The following is a 16,629-nucleotide window of genomic DNA, read 5'->3' on the forward strand; positions in this document are numbered from 1 at the left end:
CAGGTGCCGAACCGCAGAGCAGAGCCTGAAACTGTCTCGCTGGGAAAAGAACACTTTCCCCCTGTGGCTTTAAAACAACACAGCTTTGTTTCTTGGAAACACCTGTAGGAGATAAGATGTGGAAATAGTGTCTTTACTAGCATCTGGTTGCAATGTTAGACCAGGCAACCTGCTGGTTACAGGACAAATGTCACAGTGTAATAAATCAATTTAAAACAAATAAATAACAGGGACATTCAGTCAATGCGGCCTATTGTCACCATACAGCGCTTTCACATGACTTCCCCACCAATGTGGTCTTCGTGCCTTGCTAAAGGTGATTGCCATAACAGCCATAAGCAAAGGAACAACCACAAAATTAAATGAAATACACTTTTAAACTGTGTTGCAGAAGTTGCTACAGAGTTGATGGGCTGGCCGACGTCTAACCTTTCCAAGACAGACTTCCGCATCCGTAACACCTCAGGCCTCTTTGGTGTCCTATCATCTCTATATTTGTTTTTCTGTTTTAGCCTCTGATGAGACAGTGTGCCTCTCCAGGAACTAATTTAACATGCTTCATTCTGTGTTTCCATGCCAACACCACTAGGTCACCCAATAGGATGATGCCAGTGTCGAGGAGGAGGAGGGGTTTGAAAACATGAGTGCATTAATGAGGGCCATCACAGTGTACTTTAGAGCTAGTTTTAGAATTGGATCCAATTTTTCCAATTATCCTGAAATGAAAACATTGCCTAAAAAAATACTTCTGTGGACAAATTTAACTGCCAGTAAAAGATGTTTCCTCTTACCAACGTGATTGGAAACGTCATAAAACTAAATAAAATGTCACAAATGTGGCAGACAGAAAGTACTCGCAGTGCATCACTGATCTTGAAATCATTTATTCTCGGTCATTTAGTAATTATCAAAACATAGCATAGTTATCTAAAAGTACCAATACCAATAAACAAAATATAAAGTATGGCATTTCTTATAAATATGCATGTTGTAAATGCACCACTTGTTTGGTTGAAAGGCTCATGTCTCAATAGAGGACAATCATTCATTTAAATGTAATTATTAATATTTTTTGTAAGATGTTACCTCTGGTTGCCTAAACTGCTCTTTCTAAAATAGAATTTAAGCCTTCATCATCAGCTAAAATTGGAATGCTGGAAGAACATGTGATATACAAATCAAATGTTTAATCATTAAAAAAAAAAAAAGATTTGTGAAGCTATATCGTTTCAAAAATCGTGGTAATAGTTTGGCTTGACAAAACATATGCTGATGGATTTTCCACATGTTATGATCAGTGATGCTCCTTTCTTAAAACGACTAAGGGCCACCCAGCCAGAGCATTACGTCATTTCAGGACAATAGCGCCGCACTGACGCCCTCTGCTGGGGGACACACGCAACGACGCAAAAAGGACCAGGGGTGACGCAGTTCATTTTAGCATTTCTGCAGCACAACATGGCCTCATCGTATCAGGTCTGCCCAGGACACGCTTGGAGATTTCTAAAATGTAATACAAACGAATAATTGATCTGATTTTGAATAATACCGATCAGACATTCAGCTGTGATTTCCATAAGCGGACAAATCACTTATGCTTTAAAATCAAGAAGTAGCAATCAAAATGCTTAAAATTAAGATGCCAAACCCAAATGGCTTGATTTTTAATATGAATTTAAACATTGTGCAGATGGGTAAACACCCACAAAGAACGCCCTTCTTAAAAATCTACAGAAATTATTAAAAACTAAAAAGGCGGCAGCCAAAAGAATGGTGCAAAGAAGAAGTGGTCATACAAAGATCACTCTGAACCAAACTCTTATGCAATACTTTACCGGTGAGTATCTTTTCATGTTTAAGAAGCAAATCCCTGAGTCTCAGACTTTAGGGATTTGCTTTTTGGGCAGGATTTTGTGAGGCTATCTGTCGCTTATATTGTGTAAACGCACACAGGAAAAATAAGTAGCTTAATTATGAAAACTATAAAGATCACATCTTTGATGTGTCACACATTACTGGCATATATGATTTTAAAATATTTGTGGCTACAAGTGTAAACATAACATGTTTTTCCTGTCCTCGCTATCACATTTCTATGTGGTCTCGTGGCTGTTTGAGCTCAGCTATACCATGAAATGCATGTGTCCTTCAGCGCCCGTAACTATAACATCCATCCAGATACGCATGGCCTCGGCCGACGGAGCCACCATGTAGTACACTCGATTGTGGGTCTTCACGCTGAACGTCAGTGAGGGGTTGGGGCTCTTTGGTGTGGACGCGCATTTAAACGGAACAGGGGAGGAAGATGAGGGGACAAAAACAAAGATGTTTTATTGAACACTTGCGGGAAAATGCGGTTTGTCTTGATAAATACGTGTAAACCGACTCACTTTGTGTGCATTCTTTAAGTGGTCATAGTAGACCTCCTCTATGGCCTGGAAGTAAATGACTCCTTTCATCTTGGTCTCGTGTTTGTCTGGAGCAGAGAACGTAAACACAACGTTCTCAGCAGGTTCTAAGACAGCTGACGTCAGCAGTAAATACAGGAGCCTCACCTGCGTAATAGGTGAGCGTCCTGCGGTTGTGGTCAAAGACGAACCAACGCTTCTTCCAGGTCTTTATCTTTCCGCCCATTTTGACGAGGAAGCCCCGGCAGGTTTTGTCGGTGATGGCCAGGTGGAAGCAGGCGTCCGGGCTGTGTCCAGCCGCCTCGATGTGGCCGTGGAGATCAAAGTCGTCTTTCCTCACTGGGAGGTAGCAGCTTAACAGACGCGACTGTGGGGGGGGGCGGGGGGGATGAGTCAATGGCAAAACTCTGCTTTGTTTTTCCATGAGGGTTTTTCTTGTAAATACCTGTGATCGTTGCTTCTCCCTGAGCTTCATCTCGGTCTCCACTAGTCTTTGTCTCCTGCTCGTCTCCTCCTGCAGCCGTTTCTCCAGTTCCTCTCGGCGTCTTCTCTCGTCTTCCAAGGCCTGCCGGCGTATCTCCATTTCACGCTCCTGCACAAGTGAAACGGTGGGAATCGCGCCCATCATTAGATGCACACGCATCTGCTTTTACACTCCAAGCTCTGCCTCAACGTGGGACGGTACCCGATGCTCGAGGAGCCTCTGCTTCTCAACCTGGGCTTCTCGAAGTAAACGTTCCATCTCCTCGATCTTTGCCACATTGGACATACTGGCACTGTTGGATAACATGGTGATTAATTCACTCATTGCCAGCTTTGTAGCGCTCTGAACTCGATGTCCTAATGTGTAAACGACTTAAATCTGCATCTGTCTGCTATACTTTAACCTTCTGTGTTCTGACCTGGAGATGTTGTCTGGGGAGCAGGCCGAGAAGCTGGTCTCCAGGCTGTCTGAGCTCTCCACACTGATGGTGTCTGAGGCTTGGCTGTTGTCCGGGTAGGAGAAGGAATCCAAGAACACGTTGGGCTCGGAGGCCATCCTGCTGCAAAAATCACTCCTCCTTTGTTGCTCTTCACTCAACCCGTGGCTGTTGCTTGCTGACAGATGAGAATATTAAAGTGACTAAAGAGGCAAAAACCCACAGAATGCATGAGCTCATGTCTTGGATTTTCTGCTGGCACAGAGGTGAGCAAGTGATGGTTGAATTTCTTATTTTTGGAAACTGGATCTGTGGAGAGGGAAAAATCGCTGTCTGCTGTAAGCTATTTAAGCAACTAGAGACACATTAGTTTTTACCTGATAAGGACTTATTCAAATAACCTTTGAATTGGAGAGATGCAAAACATCTCTATTAATCCAAAGATCTCAAGCATGATGACCAATCTTCTGTAGAATGGTACACCAGTCGCACATATCATTGAAACTCTTCATGACTTTGAGATGTCAATCTGAATTTGCACTGCTTCCACCTAGAGGACAAATGTGGTACTGCATCTTTATAAAGCAGGATCTGAAATCAGACTTCCCCGTGTTCTCTGTTGTCACAATAATTTGTAGTACCCGTGATTTATAAAATAAGTTAAAGCAGACATGTTTTGACAGGTGTCTTGACTCACTCTTTGGAAGGCGGCGGGTATTGAGGTCCCGAGGACCAAAGGTGAAGCCCTGTGGGATGACGGTGCCACAGCTGGAACTTTGGGACAAAGGCAGGTGGGCCTGAGCAGGACAAAACAGCACAAATACTGTCAGAACTAGACTGCAAGAAAACATCTAATTTACAGGGTCATCATTTGGCTCAATTAGTGTTGCAAGCCAGGCTTTAACGGAAAACCGTTGGGTGGATCATTCTCTAGGGACAAAAAGTTCTGGATCATAATGATGATAGCAATGAAACTCTCTGCTTAGCAATGGTGATCTCATGATTTAAATACTGTTTGTTCAAGCTTTACCACTTTGGAAAATTTAGAACAAAAAGCCCAAGATACACAACTTCATTAAATCTGAGAAATGGACACAATTTACGGACCAGAGTTGCACTCAAGTTTGTTTTGATTTGGTTCAGAATATTCACAGTGATCAAAGTTAATGCCAGCCCTCCCAGAATAAGTAAAAACTCAAAGAGAAAAGTTGTAAAGAGATCAAACAGAAACTTCAGGAAGAGCCACAGAAGAGAGATTATCTGACAGGACGGAAAAAAAGATGAAAAAAGCTGTTGTGTGTCAGTGTATATTATGGGAAGATTAAGACACATTAGATAAGAAATAAATACAACTAAGTTAAAAACACAATGACCTTAGTTGGAGGCATGCGCCCGAGAGATCTGCCATAAGGGCCGAGGAGCTGCTGGCTCCTCCGGTGAGGTAGATTCTCACTGACATGGAAGGAGTTTTCTTTGCCGCTTCTTCTTCGTTCCCTCAGTGGGTTCAAATGCTGCAGAAGTCCCAGAAATCACAGAAGGTCACATCAGAGTGACCGAAACTGGCCCTGAGAGCGATGGCGCTTTCTGCTGGGACCCACCTCTGTGATGGACACGCGGCTGTTGGAAAAAGTCTGCCCCGCAGACAACTCTGCGTACTTTCCATCCAGAGACGCCAGCTTCTCTCTCTCCTGCAGGCATCAGAGCGGTGTGAACACAACGCAACGCTTACAGCAGCAGCACGCGGCCACCGTCCCCACCTTCTGAAGCATGACGAGCAGATTGTTTTTCTCTCTCTGGAAGTTCTCTCTCTCTTGCTGAGCCTGTAAAGCGATCTGAGAGGACTGCTTCTTCAGCGTCGCCAGCCGTTCCTGAGGCGAAGATAATGCACGACATTGTTACGCAACAGCCCAGAGTTCGCCGAAGCAAAGCCATGAGTTTCAATGTCGCATCAAAACTAGGCTGGCCCATTTATCTTCACACTGTTCTGACATGTTACCTGTGGCTTTCCTGAAACCAGAGAAGCCAGGAACAGAACTTTAAAAGGATGTGGCCAATTTGGAGATAATTGACCTCGTATATTGCTGCAGGCTGTAGACACACAATGGCAGATATCTCTCTCTGTATGGTAAAAATCTGGGCTGTACCTTGCGTGTGACCGCGAGGCGCTGATACTCTGCGATCTCCCTCAGCAGCTCTTGATTGTGACTATCTGACTCTTCTGCGTGATTGATTTCTCCTTCCAGCTTCTGAAACTCCAAATCCTCCAAACTTTTAGTCTGTGGCTCGGCCTCCTGATGGAGCAGCACACGCGCAAACACTTATGTCATGTGGTGATTAACAATTAAGATTAAAGCGCTACCACATGTACCAAAAAACAGCAGTCACGCTTAAAGGGAAAAAAAACACATGGTAGCTGTTTGGTTCCCCTTCTGACAGGGCAAAATCCAGGACACAAGATCAGAGAATAGAAGGTGAAGAGGTCTAATCGAGGCAGAAATGGGTGGAATGAAAGCAGATACCCATCCTGATATCACTGGCATGCTGCAGAAAAGTATCGTCATTAATGCTCTTATGCCTAACGGCACACAAAATTAACACAACTGGCAACTGTGCGCAGCACATATAATAAAGGAGAAGGTAGTTTTGCCTGCCTGAGACTTCTCTCTGTGGCTCTTCTTCTCCCTATTTGGAATCTTCTCCTTCAGCCGATCCAGAAGCTCCTTTTCCCTCTGCAGCTGGGCCATCTCGGATTCCTGTTCCCCCTCCAGCAGAGCGCACTCCACCTCCGTCTGCGGCGACCAGCACAACGAGCCGGTTTAATATATATTCTACTGCGCGACAAAGCAGCTAAGACATGAACCAAGATAAAGCCTGAATGTCCCTGAAGACGACGGGACAATAGGATGGAACGAGCTTCAGTGATTAATGACGCGCTGACCTTCTGTTGGTGTCCTGAAGTCAACAGTTCAGACCAGATAAGAACAGCCTCTTTAAAGCTTCTCCTGCAATATTTGCGTTACCTCCCGCACAGATTCCTCCATCTGATTGTCCACATCTTTGATCTTCTGCTCCAACTCCTCAATGTTGTTGAGGACCTGAATCCTCTCTTCTTCTATTTGCGTGACTTCCTGTTTTATCTGGACGCCTTCCAAAGCCTGTGTGATAAAGCAGAATATATCTAGTGGATAGAAATAATAAATCTAAATCAGCTGACTTTAATCAACCCGCACGGCAGCACCGGCGCTGCAGAGACTATCGAGGGACGATTGCATTTGCATTAAATGTCTGAGTTATAAACAAACAGGAAGGACAAAAAAGAAGAAAAATTATTTCTATAAGTTTTAGACCAGCGTGTTGGGGGATCAGGATTCTCAAAGTTCCAGAGTTGGTTCTTTCCCCTTCACATTCCCAGATTAATTTTTTCAGGCTGTAGAATCCATCCCCCCCCCCTCAATTAGCAGCTGCCCTTTTAACTCATCCAAATCTGGATGACCGACAAGATTCTTTTCCACTTGCAGTAATGGAAATCTCTGCTACAGCAACACCAAGCAGCTCAGGCCAAAGGACGCCCACACCTCTCAACATCTGCAAGCCTTCATTCATTCTCCTGTCCTGGAGCTCTTCAAACGCCCTGCCTTATCAGGTTTACTTCAGCCTTCAGCCCTGTCAGAGGAATTGTTCTTTCAAGCTCGAGCCTCATGTGGCCGCCAGCTTTAGGACTCATGGTTTTCCAGACGGGATGTCAGCATTCCTTCTCCCTGCACACATCTCTCTGAGGAATGCATGAGAGTCTCTTTCACAACTGCGCGCTGCAGACGTTAATGTCTCCGGTGTGAAAGCTGGACCTAAAACCTGTAGGTGCGTCTGGAAAGGTCTGGCAGACTACTGGTGTTCATATCACTTGGATTTTCAGCCTCACAATCCTTGAGTTTTAGGCTCAGTACACACTTCATCACATCTGGAAAATTGTCTGCCTTCACCACAGATACACTAGCATTCTTCCACACACACACACACAGTCGTGCATGCACGTACCCTCAGACACACTCACAAATTCTCCCAGGGATAGAGTCATTTCCTGCCCCCACCTCCTTAAACAGTTTGTATGGGTGAGGGCTGAAACATACGTAGAGATCCTTCATTAAAACCAGACACAGCTCAAGTGAGGAGAAACCAGTTTTACAGAAGTAACCAGAGGAAGTGACAGTAGGCCTGAAGGAGCAGAGGGAGGCTGGAGCCCAAGGCTTGTGGTCACTATAGATGATACTATCAATTATCAGCTAACAAAAAGGGCAGTATTTCAGGTTTTACAGCTGTGTATTTCCTGTTTATGTATAGGGAGAAGCCTTCCAACAGCAGATTCCTCTTTGAGCCCTTTACAGTGGATACGAGGCCAAACTTTCCCCTGTATGCTTTTCACACCCATTCTAACGAGATTCAGCCAAGACGCTGATACTGCTGAATTACAAAGTCCTTGGTTGATATTGTTGGGCAGTTGACAGCAGATAAATGCTCCCACATGCCATCGCCGGTCTGATTTCCACATCTGGGATGTGTCCGGTTAGTCTTCGGTCTCTTTGACATATTATCACAAACGGCTGATGGCGCATTATCATAAACCTTATGTCCTACATTTAGACACCAGGCGTGACCCATGTTTTTACAGCAGAAAACCAAGTCTGGGAAAGAAAAGTACAGCTAATGATAATATCAAAAGATGAGAGAAGAATTGCCAATAATTACCCAGCTCACAGTTATTCTAATTAGAGCGTTTCCTTACTGAAACCCACCGCTAGATGGTAATAAAGTCACTGTCACATTTATACTGAGCTCTCCTGCCAACTGAGGCTATTGCAAGAAAAATTACAAATGCTCAAACAGAAGATGATGTGGAATCTGAGTTCAGCACATATATCCAAAAAACACGATCACATTGTTAAACAAATAATTGAAAAGAAGGGTAAAACTGAGATTATTTCCCTAGCAACTCAATGAAGCTGGTAAATGCATCGTCATGCACCGTCAGCCTTTAATGGCGGCTGAGCGACAGCAACGCGTACGGACCCACGACGCTGAAACGCAGGCAGGTAAATCAAATCCAGATGGAATCACTTAATTATTTATTTTACACGCCTGATAATTGGATACAAATGCTCTCAACCACAAAGAAAAAGTGCTGCCGCAGATGAAGACGGTGATACCAGCAACTGTATTTATCTCTTTTTTTTTGGTCTAAAGTTTTGTGGTGTGACTTACTTGGGCCCTCTGCTTGGCAGATGGTGATGGGACGCTGCTGTTCAGGCTGATAGCAGGCGAGTGGGATCTCGTTTCTCTGTAGCTGCTGTGCTGACGCTGGCTGACCTGCTGCTCTTCTGAGACACCAAAGTCTCTGCTTTTGATTCCAAAGCAGCTATCGGGAGCGTTGCTGCCGGGGGAGTCAGAGAACACCGACTCGTCGTCTGATACTTGCAGCTTCTCCAGTTCCTTATTGATCTTCTGCAGGTCAGAAACGGCCGCTGGCTCTCGCTCCACATGGCCCAACCCGGTGCACAGGTTTAAGATGGTCTCCAGACGCTGGCACTCCTGTAGACGGGTGAGCCATCGTTAAATTATCCTACGCAAATGAGTATTTGAGCAATATACTGTTTTTCTATTCATGCAGTGCCAAATTAGGGTTGTTTTAAATGAAGATTCCCTTCATTAGTGTCTGCAGTGTTCTCTAAAAATGCACCTGAAGCATGGACAAACCTAGCTGATTGGACTCTCCCCTGGCCTTCATTCAATTTTATAATGAATATAAATCAAGGGAAAATTCCACTCACCAGTCTCTGCACTCTCTGTTCCCTGAGTCGTTCGTCTCTCTGGTGCAGGTGATAATCTCTCAGCTCCTCTTTGCCATTCAAGGAGCTGATGCTGCCCACTCTCTGACCTGGACTCAGCCCGCCCTTCCCAAAAGATAATCGCCCCTCTCCAAAGCCCAGATCTAAGCCTGTCCCATCGACATCTACGCCGAGGGAGCTCAATGAGGCCAGACTGGCTCTCCTGGGAGTGCTGGGCATGCTGGCTGGTACCGTCACATCCGGCGGCTGCTCCAGCGAGGACAGGCTCCGACGCTGCCCTGCAGAACCCGCTCCTCTGTAAGTGATGTTGCGAGGTGGTATCGACAAGGTGGGGGGGTCTAAGGCACTGTGAAGTCGTGGCAGAGACCGGCTATGCATTCCGAGGCTGTTTAGAGATCCGGTGGAGTATTTCCTCTGTCGGGAGTCTCCTATAGCTTTACCCTGAGCGTAGAGCCGTCGGCCCATGCGCGGGCTGGACGGCACACTGGCTGCACCACTTTTGACCTTAGGAGAACGAGGTAGGTGCTGCCCGTAGGATGAGACCTGAGAGCTCCCATCAGCACTAGACAGGAGCAGACTGTCTTGGGATTGGTAACGAGAGTTTGGATGGCGGAGGAAGCCGTTATGGCTCAGCTGGCGTTCGCCTTGGCGTGGCGATGGAGGCACGCTGCTGCTGGTCATGTAGGAGAACGTCCTGGAGGTACACGGAGGCCGGTCACTGAGCACTGACAGCGGTCGGGCAGGTTGGGGGCCACTAGGTGAGGACGCGTTGTGGTACTTGCGGCTGTACTCGGCTGCCCTCAGACTGGCCTCCAGCGCGCTCTTCCTGCGCTGCAGCGTCTCCATCAGCTCCTGCAGCTCAGCCTTTGAGCGGGATCCCCTGAGCACCGTCCCACTGGCAGAGCCGCTGCCGCCGTGCTCGATCTTCACACAGTCTGTGGAAAGAGAAAGTTGACCAGGCTTGAAATCCCGCCTCTTTACGCACTAATAACCCGGTTTAAATCTTTAAGAAACACCAGTTTAATGTGTGCTACGAGTGGGGGGAAACCAGTGAAGAATGCACACTCATGTTCTTTTGAACCCAAAACAAACACTGGATGGCTCACCAGCTAGCCTTCTTCTAAAAATGGAAAAATGCTGATGGGCCAGGGCAAACCTTGGCTTCGACTGTGAGAAAATACACCCCACTACAGCCCAAATATCTGAGAAAGCAGAGAGATGACGGTGCCATCATGAGTCAAAGGTGGATGTTATACTCATGGCATGAGAAAGACAAAACTCCCTCTCAGCTCTGCCGATTTAACCATTTAGCATCTGTGCTAACTAAGATATTGTGATCTGTGATTTACAGAATGGGAAATGAAGCCGACAGGAGGAGAATTTAGCTGTGCGCTCATGTAAACTCTGTAGCTGTGTGCTGTCATACCTGAGCCATAGCCCAGAGTGGCCACGGCACTTCGTTGAGGAAGCATGCTGGTCATCACTCAGATTTTTTGCCTGATTCAGAGGGTTCGGCACCGCAGAGAACCTTAATTCTGAAAGGAAGAAATAACGTGAAGAACACAGACTCTCTTTTCTTGACTGATATCCCTTTCTGGGTCACGGTAAGGGTGCTGCAGCCCATCCTTGCTGTATATGGGCGAAGACAGGGGACACCCCTGAATGACCTGCTAAAAAAAGTTAAAATTCTCTTCAGGACCCTATGTGAGCATTTGGGGGTTCAGTACCTTGCTCAAGGGTAGCTAGGCAGTGCTGTGAAGGTGTCCTGGAACCTCCCCCTACTACCAGAACAGCTTCTATGATTTACCCACACCAGGCCTTGAACCACGAAGCCTCCGATTCTCAGACCAGTCCCTACGGACGGAGCTACCGCTGCCAAAAAGGCAAAGAGAAGTCAGAAAATAGTAAACAGCATCGTAGGTGGAGCATGTTTTGAACAGAGCCAAAAGAAAAAGAAGTTCAACACTTCTGTGTCTCTGTTACTCCACCCTCTGCACCTCAGTTCAGCAAATTTTGCAGATGTGCGTAAAAGTTCAGTGGAAAGGGGAAAAAAAATGTTCCAAAATATTGAGTAGGAAAACAGATCCAGAGGAAAGTTTTTTTTAATGCCCATTAACAGTATTACATATAAAACTTCCCGCTCTGCTCTATAGTTGATCGTTTAGCTCGAATTTATGACCATTATTCCCTCACGGTGCCAGACTTGTTAAAGCAGGGGCAACACTGGAGGCTGAACCTGGGCAAAAGTCAGCTGTGACTTCTGCAGGACCTGTAATGGACAACTTATACTGAACCGGACAGTGAATTATAACTCTGAGCACGGGCAGTAACTAGTCTTTAAAAGCAAAAGTACTGCAGGTTATAACGTCTCTGTCAACAGACCAGATTAGTGCAGCAACAGAACTGCAGCCTAAAGCCTATTTGCTTATTTGAACAGGATAAAAAAAACTATTGGACAACCAAATTAAGCAAAGAAGTAAATATGCACTGAACTAAGTGACAGTATTAGTGTGTGTGTGTGTGTGTGTGTGTGTGTGTGTGGGCGGGGGAAGGGGGGGACAGACAGAGAGAGAGAGATCCAATATTTTCTGGCCCTGCTGTCTGGAGAGAGTGGCTACAGGAAGTAGGGTATCCTTTTACACAGTCCCACAATCAATCAGCATGAGTTCATTCTTTAGACCGCCTGTGTGTGTGTGTGTGTGTGTGTGTGTGTGTGTGTGTGTGTGTGTGTGTGTGTGTGTGTGTGTGCGTGTGCGTGCGTGCGTGTGTGTGATGTCAGGAGTTTTTTACTGCATCAGGCAGCAGACCCTAAACACACAGGCATGTAAACAGTTAGAGGAACGGCTGACGATAACAGTGTTTCAACGAATGTGTGGTCACACTGGCAGGATGAACACCTTCGTGTTGCGTAAGACTCCAACTAAAATCGATTCGTCTCACAAATCGTAACTGTGGTATAAAAGAAACTGTTGAGACAAGAGGTTTTTTTTTGGTTTTTTTTTTCAAAAAGAATAGAGAAAAACAACAAATTGCCCGAATGTGCTCGCCCAGTATTTAGACCTAAATAAGACCAAATACGTCTGGCCAGAAGTTTATAAAGTCACATGCTGGGTGGTATCCACCATTGAAAAAAGTTCAAACACTCTTATAATCATTGTGAAGCAATGTGACATTTTCTGTACATGCACAGTGCACTAAAACTATGTCTTAATGTAGGATGCACATGACCGGTGCTCTTCTTATAAACCACTGCAAACATTTGATACATGGATGTAAGTATTTGTAAAAAGAAAAGGTAACTCGTTATTTCAATATAAAAATAACTAACCTTTGCTTTCAGTCCTGTTCTCATCTTGTCTTCTTCTTTGTTGTGAGCGTGCTCGGAACTGTCTCAGACAGCAGAGTAAACCCTTTCCATGACAAAGGATCAGACGGGAGACCCTCTCCTGTCCTCTCCTCTCCTCTCCTCTCCTCCTCTCTCCTCTTCTCTCCTCTCCTTTCCTCTCCTCTCTTCTGTTCTCCCCTCCCACTTCAACCCTGGACTTTCTTTGGCATCAGGCTCCTTACTGCCCCCCTCTGGTCTGATCGAGAACTGGTCCAAATACACGCTGCCACTACACATGAAACCATATATGTTTCTCCAATAACACACTCTGATCCGACCTTTGACATCACAATAACCAGGCTATATGATGTCACACATGCTTGTTTTATTGCTGTGCATGTATTTTACATTTCAGCTGACGGCAGCATTTCCAAATTTTATCTTGAAAGTGTTTCTGTAATGTGGGTTTTTGCATAGGAAAAGAAAGCAAAAATGTGCATCTGCACTTAAAGAAAGAAAGTTGACTCTCAGATTGTTGTTTCAGCAGCATGCGGGGGCCGGGGGAGGCCCCACGGTTGTGTTTGACTCAGAGCCAACCTCACTCTCATAACTGCAGGCAGAAAGACTGAAGCCTCCTCAAGTCAGAGACATCATGCAAATGCAGGTTTTTCCCCCCTAAAAGACTGAGTAGCTTTTAAACAATAGAATTACATATTCTTTTTAAGAAAAGAAAGAAAAGACCATATCCTGAATTTACACCAATGGATACAAACTTTGAGGAGGACGTTGGGAACTTCATGGAATAAGATGAATGAAAACTTAAGAAAAACCCCCTGAATCCTACTGACGATCCTGAACCAAGATCCAAAAAAATTACATCATAGGGAGGGGGCTGTGGAGAGCAGGCTGAACCAGATGATTGCTTCCAGACACTGAGCTGGGGTCTTTGTTGTAAACACACACACACACACACACACACACACACATGCACGCACGGTCTACCTCCGTTTTTCCATTTTACTAAGACAGATATAAATCTCTGGAGGGACTCATTTGAAGAGTGGCACAGCTTTATTGCCTGGAGAAAGAGTTAATTATAACAGAGTCCAGTGTTATTCCATATCCTGTCCAAGGAACTGTTTTGAATGATACTCCAGGTGTGGGTGAATGCTGTGGGAAAACAGTGGAGGGGAGAACGATGAAGGAAAAAAAGTCTTTTTATTTGGTGGGTAGTTGTATAACCCGTTTGAATCACAGTGTCACCAGGCTGAACCGTTTCGCTCCATCCTGACAAGCCTGAGTCATTCCCGGGAATGTTCAGGCTTGGCAGGTAGGAATCATTCCATTTTGACCCGTCATGAGTTGGTGTGCTGTATTATTAAAATCTAATTAAAGATCTCGTGTTACTGGCTTGTCACGAGCAAATATTTACTCCAAGTCTGCCCATAAATTAGCCCGGATTTTCCCCATAACGTCCCACTGAGAGGTGGGATGGAGGGTCTAAAAAGAATGTTTATATGGCCTAAAGGATAGAGAGAAAGGGGAACAGAACAGCCTGGGAGTTCAAAGGCCAACAGACTGACACGACGGAGGTCGATGAATCCTGCAGGAACTCAGAGAGCATGTTTGTTCTTTACTCGTGTCTTCTGTTTGGACTTCTGTGTGAAATCAGAAAAGCCAATAGCCACGGGTCAAGGTTGTTGGGGTCAAAAGGAGGACACATCCCAGCTTCTATCTGAGCAACTGACAGCTATCATGACACAATCAGTCTGACACTTCAGAACTGTGAGGACCATTGTGAAACTTGACAACTTGTAAAATGAAAATGTAAGCTGATTCTCCTGACAGTACTCTGCCAGTTATTCAAGGCTTACTGGGCTCACTGGTCCCACAGACGTTCTTCTCCACCAGTCTGCCCTTTTCTTCTACATCCTCTGGTTTATCTTCTGGCTTTTCTACAGCAACAGACGGTAAATCCAGAGCACATTCCTCGCCCACGGCTTGGTCCTCCACCTCGGGCTGCAGTCCCTGCGAGTTGCCCTGGATTCCCTGGTCGGTGGGGTCCGCTGGCACATGTAGATCTTTGTGAGGCCCCACCTCAACCGAAATGACTCCATTGGACAGCTCACTCCTTTGCCTCAGACATCGAGGAAGCATGACAGCGATGATGAAGATGAAAAACCCCACAGAAGCTGCGGTGCACCACCATGACCTCTGCACCTTCTGCGCGCCCTCACCTGCCAAAAGCTCCCGATTATTTCATTCTCTTTGTGGATTTATAGAATTTGACGATGGTCAGACTTACTCAGTGATGAAGCGGTGATGTTTACATGCGTCTGAATGATGTGTTTGCTCTGCAGGCCCGAGATGATGCAAGTATACGTCCCGGAGTGTTCCTCGATGTTTGGCTTGCGAAGCAGAAGAGAGGCGTTGGACAGGAGAAGCTGTTCCGGGTCCAGTTCAGCATGATCCTCCCAGACGTTGAATATGTGCCTGTTGTTTGTGTCATATCTTAAAATGACCAGAGGCTCGCTGGAGGACATGAAGGTCCAAGTAAGTGAGAAATTCTGCAGAGCGTATGGAGCCATGCAGGGAATGGACAGTGCACGATCCTCTTCCTGTTTTATATAGTCTGAAAGATAGTGTCATTTTTAGATTTGACTGAGATTTGATGCATGAATAACACCTTGATGATTGTAGAACCACAATGCACCTTGCTTTTTCCAAGACGCAGTCCACACTTGGCTCTTGTCAGCTGATATAAAAGAGCAAAAGTAGGTATAGTTGGAGAGGTTGCCCAGGAACCTCAGCGTGCTCTCCACAGTGAACAAACCCTTGTTGTCCATGATTGAGATGGTAGAATTGTACAGAGATCCCTCAGCAGAGGGGGGGTCTGTGGACCAGGTGACCTGGGGCACAGGGTAGGTATTGTGAGTGGAGCAGGTGAAGGTCTCCTCAGTCATCTCCATGATCATTGATATGATGGGTGCTAGAGAGAAAGCACAAAGCACCTCACCGTTCTTGGTTGAATCTTCTAACTGCTGTAAGCTTCAGATTCAACTTCAAACCATTTGGTCTGAACCAAATCTCTAAAGATCTTTCTGACTTCCGATCTTTCCAGCTCTACTAACCTTTGACATCCAAGGTGACAAAGATCTCCTGGTTGCCCTTCCGTGTGCTGGTGTAGCACTTGTACCTGCCCTTGTCTTGCACTTTGACCCTCCTCAGGAGCAGGGAGGCGTTGCCATGAGGGATCTGAGCGTTGAACAAGGACGTCCTTCCACTGAAGTGTTTGTTCTGCAGTCCAAACTGGTCCTTGTTGTAGTAGTAGCTATGGACGGGGATCTGTTGCTTGTACCAGTGGATTACCACAGTGCCGGTGGGCCTGAAGCTACACGGTAAGATGCAGTCGTCAGTGATGATGCAGGTGATGTTGACGTCTGAGGACGAGATGGGAGTCAGAAAAGCGAAACACTGACAGATCGCTGTGAGTTCTCCGATAGTGGCCTCAATAAAGTGACTTTAGATGATTAAATTCACAAGCGCTTGTGTCACACTGCCCTGTCCATTGTTAATATTAAAACAGGAATTTTACAAGATCAAAATATTTCTGTTCTTTCTGTTTAATGTAATTATTTGCAATATCATTGATCATTTAACTCAATGTTTCCAGTGATTCGCTCTTTGTCTCACCCAAGGTCCAGGGTTCAAATCCCCCCTGTGGCAAGGGCCTTTCCTGTGAGGAATTTGCAACACCGGTTTTCTCCCACAGTCCGAAATGAGAGGCACTGTACTGTCATTATATAGACCCCCCCCCACCCCCCCCCAACAACCCCATTCAGGGTTAAAAGCTGTAGATGATGGATGGATGAAAACTGAGGTGGATCATTTGCTTTTAAATGTAAATGATTTTGGATTAAATAAAATCGCGTTTTCTAAAAGAGCACAGTGGAGCAGCTTTGGAAGCTTTTGGTCTTTCTGTGTTTTTTATGTGAACAGATAAAAAAAATACTACAGGTAAGACAAATGAAATACTGGACATGAGTGTACACGGGATTTCAGCTTTATCCACATCTTTGTGTCGAAACACGCTGAAGAATGAATAATTTCAGATGGGAAAGAATTAGTGGGAACAC

General features: G+C 45.5%; 1 protein-coding gene across 2 annotated transcripts; it reads right to left on the minus strand.

Moving 5' to 3' along the window:
* Positions 1 to 871: 871 nt before the first annotated feature.
* On the minus strand, positions 872 to 12,668 carry phldb2a (pleckstrin homology-like domain, family B, member 2a). Of its 2 annotated transcripts, XM_029848203.1 has the most exons (18): positions 12,497 to 12,668; positions 10,896 to 11,040; positions 10,595 to 10,703; positions 9,151 to 10,103; positions 8,585 to 8,911; positions 6,349 to 6,483; positions 5,980 to 6,117; positions 5,473 to 5,619; positions 5,086 to 5,196; positions 4,927 to 5,016; positions 4,702 to 4,839; positions 4,026 to 4,125; positions 3,311 to 3,506; positions 3,094 to 3,184; positions 2,854 to 3,000; positions 2,556 to 2,775; positions 2,391 to 2,476; positions 872 to 2,264 (listed from the first exon to the last, which is right to left on the minus strand). In XM_029848203.1, the coding sequence occupies exons 3-18, from the start codon at positions 10,647 to 10,649 to the stop codon at positions 2,124 to 2,126; spliced, it is 3,075 nt and encodes a 1,024-aa protein (XP_029704063.1). In that variant the 5' UTR covers positions 10,650 to 10,703; positions 10,896 to 11,040; positions 12,497 to 12,668; the 3' UTR covers positions 872 to 2,123. The 2 variants fall into 2 exon arrangements, with proteins under 2 accessions (XP_029704063.1, XP_003971330.2); XM_003971281.3 differs by lacking the exon at positions 10,896 to 11,040.
* Positions 12,669 to 16,629: the final 3,961 nt, after the last annotated feature.

The sequence above is a fragment of the Takifugu rubripes genome, chromosome 15 (assembly GCF_901000725.2).
Source record: "Takifugu rubripes chromosome 15, fTakRub1.2, whole genome shotgun sequence".
NCBI classification, from domain to species: Eukaryota; Metazoa; Chordata; class Actinopteri; order Tetraodontiformes; family Tetraodontidae; genus Takifugu; species Takifugu rubripes.